This window comes from Monomorium pharaonis, chromosome 7 (genome assembly GCF_013373865.1).
Source record: "Monomorium pharaonis isolate MP-MQ-018 chromosome 7, ASM1337386v2, whole genome shotgun sequence".
In the NCBI taxonomy this organism is placed as follows: Eukaryota; Metazoa; Arthropoda; class Insecta; order Hymenoptera; family Formicidae; genus Monomorium; species Monomorium pharaonis.
In genome coordinates this window covers 23,997,822-24,004,510 of record NC_050473.1, presented here as the reverse complement: position 1 = coordinate 24,004,510, position 6,689 = coordinate 23,997,822, and the positions used below count along the sequence as shown (strand labels likewise).

The window sequence follows — 6,689 nt, the reverse complement described above, 5'->3', positions numbered from 1 at the left end:
GTCCATCGTTGGTAGGGGATGAGGACCCTGACTGTAAACCTCCGGTGGCACGGCACCGTTAGGGGAGGATTTCCATCTTCCCTCCGGTGGGGGGGGGTGTCCCGGGCGGGTCTCCGGGTGCCTTGTGTTCCTGAGGGGGTAGGGTGGGGGGGTCCCTTGTTAGAGTTCCTGGGAGTGGGATGCTCGGCTCGTCCGGGATACATGGCGGGCTAAAGCCTGCTCTCGCTGGGGGAGCCCTGAGCTCCCGCCGGAGGTGTTCCCCAAGTTGGGGGCCGATGGCGGGGATGGGTCCCAGCCGGTGGGGGTTGGGGTGATTCCCGCCGGGGATGTTGGTCCGTTTCGTCGATGCATTGCACGCCGGTGCTCCGGTCGCATCGGGGAAACGGCCAACGGGTCTTGTAGGGTGGGATAGGCGCGCGGTGCGGGAGCAGTGTCTCTCCCCGCGTCGTCCCTCTTCCTCTCCGCAGACCACTGGATGGGGGGCCAGAACATCACCTGGTCGGGGGCCTTGGCGCGCGGCCGTGTCTGGTCGCGTGTCGGGCCCCGGTCTGCTTCGTTCCTGAGGGGGGGCTGGTTGCGGGGCCGCTCGGACGTTTTCAGGGGGGTGACCTCCTTTTGGACACGTAACGATTGGACACCGCTCGATTGGACACGCACGATTGGACACGCACGATTGGACACGGCTCGATTGGACACCGCACGATTGGACACCACACGATTGGACACCGCACGATTGGACACCGCACGATTGGACACCGCATTATTGGACACCGCACGATTGGACACCGCATTATTGGACACCGCACGATTGGACACCGCATTATTGGACACCGCATTATTGGACACCGCACGATTGGACACAGCACGATTGGACACCGCATTATTGGACACCGCAGTCTTCTAGTGAATAACATTTATATATCATATGACAGATTATCTAAGCTTAGAAATATCTGGCAGAAAAAAGCTTCGATTTGCCAGAAAAAAAATTGAATTTTAAATATCTATATACGTATTTTTAGGAGCATCTCGTTTTGCGTGGAAAGTTTCAAACCTATGTGGTGCAGAAAATGCTCGCACGCACACACACACACGGGGGGGGGTGCAAGGGGGGCCTTCGGCCCCCCCTCCCGCACCCACTCCGTCCAAGTCGCTAACCCATGCAAACTGTATTAGAAATCTGCATACACACACGTAAATGTGTGTGTGGGTCCAATTGTACGGTGTCCAATAATGCGGTGTCCAATAATGCGGTGTCCAATAATGCGGTGTCCAATAATGCGGTGTCCAATAATGCGGTGTCTAATCGTGCGGTGTCCAATAATGCGGTGTCCAATAATGCGGTGTCCAATCGTGCGGTGTCCAATCGTGCAGTGTCCAATAATGCGGTGTCCAATCGTGCGGTGTCCAATCGTGCGGTGTCCAATCGTGCGGTGTCCAATCGTGCGTGTCCAATCGTGCGTGTCCAATCGAGCGGTGTCCAATCGTTACGTGTCCAAACGGGATACTCCCTTTTCAGGGTCCGCGGCCGGCTTCGTAGCGTAGGGGTCGCCGGGGCCGCTCGGAAGTATTTCGAGGTCGGGGCTCGGCGGCCTCTCGGGTCAAGTCTGGCCTAGTGAAATCCCGCGGGCCGCCCGGATGTATTCCGGGGTCGGGACCACGGGTGTGACCGTCGGGGCCTTCCGGACGTATTCCGGGTCGGAGCCCGACGGTCATCGTGGTATGGATAACCGCGCGTCCCCGGTGACCGCGTCCGTTCCGAAACCGGGACGCGCGGTAGGCGTTGTCCGCGTCCCGGGGGAGATTGTCCTCCCCGGGCGTGGGCGTGCCGGTCGCCGTGGCGGGAAAGGCCACGGAAGGGTCGCGACCTCTTTTTGGCCCCATCCGTCCACGGGGATGCCCGTGTGGCGGCACTTATCGCGGTACCTCAGAGGTCGGAGGCTAGGGACCCCGGAAAACCCGCGGTGCCATGGGCCTTGACGCCCCGGCCCGCGGGTAAGTAAGAGGTTGGAGTCCTGTGCCGGAGAAGTAACATTCCTCCGGCCAGCGACATATGCCGACCCCCCAGGGAAACTCGGGGCCCTGCTTCCGGGTCATGTTTTCGGGGCAGGTGAGGGCACGCCCGGTCGGCGGAGCCGCGATGGGGTAGTGGGATAAAACAAAAATGAGTACAAAATCTAAAAACTTAAGGAGAAGGGAGGATGACCCCCGTAGCGGGGGAGAGGAGACGGGCGGCACACCGGTCGACGGTGGTGCCCGCCCCACGGGGTCCGCAAACCCCGGTAGCGTTTGCGCTGGATCGCTGGCCGGCCTGCCAGCGGTCATGCTCACCAGGGTCGTGATTGGACCCGGCCACGGCGGGAGGGGAGAAAGCAGTCTCCCCACCACCCCCGAAATGTCGAGAAGGCCGGGCCCAAAAAGTTCAAAGGTGCGAATAAGCGGCACGTCGTCGAAGGACCCCGCCCAATTCGATACGGCAAGCGAGGGAGGGGACACCACTCCATCGACGTCCTGCGACCCTAAGATTAGAGCTTGGGTTGGGTCGGTCGCGCCGATCAACCCAGGACCCTCGGGGGGAACGACCCCGGCCCTCTCGGCGGTGGGTGTGCCGGGGGGCCCCGAGATGGCGGACGTCAAGCCTGGGGACTCGGTGTCCCAGGCCGGCGACCGCGGTCCGTCCCTGCCTGGGGGGATTGGACTGGTAGAGGCGGTAGGCGATGCGTCGCTGCTCACCGTCGATATGGGCTCGGACTCGGCCTCGTTAAAGAGGAAGCGTGATCGCTCCGAGACCACTGGCTCGTATCGGCGCAAATGTGCGCAAGAGGCGCAGGAGAAGCTCAGGGTTGAGGAGAGAAGGAACGCGGAAATTACGGACCCCTCCGTACCCCCCCTGAGCTGAGCAGAAACGCCAGGAAGGAGCAAGCGAGGGCCCGCGAGGAATGCCGCTTGACCTCGACGGTTGAGTTTGGGGGACGCGTTCAGGAGCACCTCGATGTCCTGCTCAAGGCTCTGGGGTGCTCCCAGAACATCAAAGGTACTGTCCGCGGGGTCGTCCGTGACAGTATCGAAGGCATAAGGGAAGCGGCCAGGGCCCTTACCACTAGGGCCCAGGAGGTGATAGAGGGTTCCGGGGGAAGAGAGGCGGACGACCTCCGGGGCCAGGTCGTCGAACTAAAGGCGGAGATTGCCGCGCTGAAGGAGCGGCTGAAGAAGGAGCGCGACGCGCGAGGACCCGCCCTTACCGCGCGGGGTTCGGCCGGAAAAAGCTCGCGCGACGGCCCCAGTGAGAAGAAGAAAAGGGGGAGGATAAGGAGCGCATGACGGACTTGGTTCACCTCTTCGTCGTCAGAGTCGGGAGCTCCTCCCGTTACCTCCCCTGCGGTCGGGGACAAAGTTGGGCCGCGGCAGCCGCGTGGTCCCCTCCGACGGGACAACCGACAACGAGCAGAGTGATCAGGGAACCGGGGCGGGTGTCACCCCAGCGTCCCACCGACGAGGTTAGGCGGCCGCCGATCCGTGGAGTATCGGCGGTATTGGACAGCCGACCACGGGACGAACCGAGCAACCCCGAGAAGGGCTTAGCGTATAGACGCATGACGGCCCTGATCGGGGAGCTCATTGATGCAAGGGAGCGTCTCGGTCGAGGCGAGGACCTCGATTTCGAGGGCATCGCCGAAAAAGTGATGTGCCACGCTGATTTGGGCGAGCCAACTCGCGGCCCTTGGCGCGGACACCCGCCCGACCTCCCCCAGTACACGGGCCTGAGGACCCGACCCTGGGAAAGGGGGAGGGGGGTGCCTTCGGCGACCGGGCGGCTGGCCGGACCGCTAAAAGGAGAGAGAGGAGGATGAGGGCGGCGGCCAATGCCGTCGCGGCCGGGTCTTCGAAAGTGGCCGGTGGCGCCGCGCCACCGCGACCTCCTCTACCCGCCTCCGCGACGAGTGGAAAGCGACCAGCTCCGCTGGCTGCCGCGCCGACGGCCCAGCGACGACCGGCATCGAGGTCGAGACCGCGGTGTCCGCCTTCGTTGCCGCCGGAGAGCCTGCCCCTCTGGACGGAGGTGGTTGGGTCGGCGGATGAGGCGCGAGGGGGGAAAAGGGGTGTCGGGGCCGGGAGTATCGTCCCGCCTCCTCCTCTTCCTACCCCCCCGACCGGGGGACCGGGACGACAGCCGCCTCGGCCGGGGGCCGGAGCGGCGTCCGGGGGACCGAAGGTGCCTTCCCCAAAGATAAAGAGGAGGAGGGTCCCCAGGTCAGCGGCGGTGACGATAACCTGCCGCGAGGGCGGCTACACCGACGCCATGGTGAGAGCAAAGAAGGCCGTCAACCTTGCCGACCTGGGGATCCGGGGCCTTGGTCCTAAAGGTCCCGGGAGAGGGCGGCCGGGATAAAGCCAAGGAACTGGCCGCCCGACTGAAAAAGGCGTTGACCGACAGGAGCGACGTGGAGGGTCGCCCTGCCGGTCAAGATGGCGGAGCTCCGGGTCAGAGACCTGGATGACTCCGCCACGAAGGCAGAGAGCGCTGTGGCGATTAGCGACGCGGGGGAATGTGCTGAGGAGCAGGTCAAGGTCGGTGCCGTCAGGGGGTCTTACGACGGGCTGAGCACCTCCTGGGTCCGGTGCCCGGTGGGCGCGGCCAACAAGGTTGCCGCGGCGGCCCGCATTACGATCGGCTGGGCGATCTGCCGCGTACAGCTGCTGGCGGCGCGGCCCCTTCAATGCTTTAAGTGCATGAAGAGGGGGCACGTGGGGTCGCGCTGCCCCAACGGGGGAGTCGGTCGTACCGAACTATGTTACCGGTGCGGTCGGCCCGGACATAGGGCGGCGGCATGCAAGGAGCGCGTGAGGTGCCCGACCGCGGGCAGAAGGCGGACCACCGGGTGGGCGGACCGGCTTGTAGGGCCCCCCCAACCAGGGGCAAAAGTAGAGGAAGAAGAGAACAGAGGGGCGGATCACAAGGGTCCCCGGCCGCAGCACCGGCGGCTGGGACTGCCCTTGATCCGTCCGCAGCGGGCGTGACTGCCCACGTCGTAGAGGGCGACGTGGCGGCGGAAGCGCCCTGTGAGAAGAGGCCCCGTTTGGAAGGGCCTTGATCCGCCTCTCCGGGGAATAAATGCCCCAATGGAAGTGGAGGGAGTGGGGGCTGCCAAAGGTGAGTCCCCCGCGCCGTGATCTTCCCGCGACGCGGACGCGTGATACAGGCCAACCTGAACCACGCTCGCCGTGCGCAGGATCTATTCGAGCACACGATGGCGGAGCGTGGCTTCGGGTTGGGCCTGGCCGCCGAGCCGTATTCGGTGCTGGCCGGCAACCCCAGTTGGGTTGCCGATGCCGGCAACTCGGTGGCCGTGGTGCGCGGAGACGCGACCGAGTCCCCCCCCCCTCTTACGTTTGGGAGGAGGAGGGGGGTTCGTGGTCGCTGCTTGGGGTCCAGTGCTGGTGGTGGCAGTGTACTTGCCGCCCAGCCTGGACCCGGGCGCGTTTGAGGACCGGCTCGCGGAGATTGGAGATCATCTCCTCCGACACTTCCGCGAGTTGGTCCTGGTCGTGGGGGATTTCAATACCAAATCTAGGACTTGGAATCCCTTGCGGCCAAACGTACGGGGCGAGATTCTGGAGAATTGGGCCGCCTCCATGGGTCTTGTCCTCGCCAATCGGGGCGGGGCTAGTAGTTCATTGTGGACCTTTTATGGGTGTCCCCCGCGGCCGCCCGAAGAATGACGGGCTGGAGGGTGATGGCCGAGGTGGAGACCCTCTCGGATCACCTATACATCGAGATGAGTCTCCCGGCTGCCCCCTCCCGGATCGGCCCCGACTCCGCCGCCGACCAACGACGTCGCCCCGCCCCCCCCCCGCTCAGGAAAAAGCGGCGGTGCGGGACCGGGGCTTTCCTAGGTGGGCGCTCTCCCGGTTGGACGCGAACGCCCTAGCGGCCGCGATCGTCGCCTCCGCGTGGGCATACGGGGCGAGGACGGGGGTTACGACAAAGACCCCCCGAGTCCCCTTACCCACAAGTGGGTCGATGAGGAGGCGCGATCCCTGCGGGAAGATCTCCAGCGAGTGTGCGATTGTGCGATGCCTCGTGCGCTGGGGTCCCCCGTCAATCGCGGGCGCCGCGCTGCGTACTGGTGGTCCCGGGAGATCGCCCGGTTGCGGGCGGCCGCGGTCGCCGCACGCCGCGTGCTGCAGAGGATCCGCCGCCGTCGCCGCGGACCCTTTGCAGTCTTAGGCTTAGAGGAGGCCGTCGCGCAGGCGGAGTACCGCTGCGCGCGCGCCGTCCTCGGGGTGGCCATCCGGACGGCAAAGGTCAGGACATAGGAGGAGATGCTGGCCTCCCTAGAGGCGGACCCGTGGGGGCGCTCATATCGAGCGGCCATGAGGAAGCTCAGACCGCGGGCCCCTCCGTTGACAGAATCCCTGGAGTCAGGCTTCGTGGGCTGGGTGGTGGGCTCCCTCTTCCCGGACGGGGAAGGGGAGCCCCCACCAGCCGGCTCCCCTCCGACGCGCCCTGGTAACCGCAAGAATGGTGCCGGGGGCGAAGAGGTCGGGGACGTCGACGCCGGGGAACTCCTCCGGGCATTAAGAAAGATGGGCGCCGGTCGGAAGGCGCCCGGCCCGGACGGGTCCTAGCCCTGGCCTTGCGGTTCGGGTGGGACCGCCGTGTGGCGCGGCTGTACACCGCCTGCTTG

The 6,689-nt window shown here is 65.1% G+C and overlaps 1 protein-coding gene across 1 annotated transcript; it reads left to right on the top strand.

Moving 5' to 3' along the window:
* The first annotated feature begins 4,467 nt into the window (after positions 1 to 4,467).
* LOC105840007 lies at positions 4,468 to 5,019 on the top strand. Its single transcript, XM_012686710.1, has one exon. It carries the CDS (start codon positions 4,468 to 4,470, stop codon positions 5,017 to 5,019), a length of 552 nt encoding a protein of 183 aa, XP_012542164.1.
* Positions 5,020 to 6,689: the final 1,670 nt, after the last annotated feature.

Coding starts and splice junctions, on each gene's coding strand:
- LOC105840007 (XM_012686710.1), top strand. CDS start 4,468: ATGGCGGAGCTCCGGGTCAGAGACCTGGATGACTCCGCCACGAAGGCA.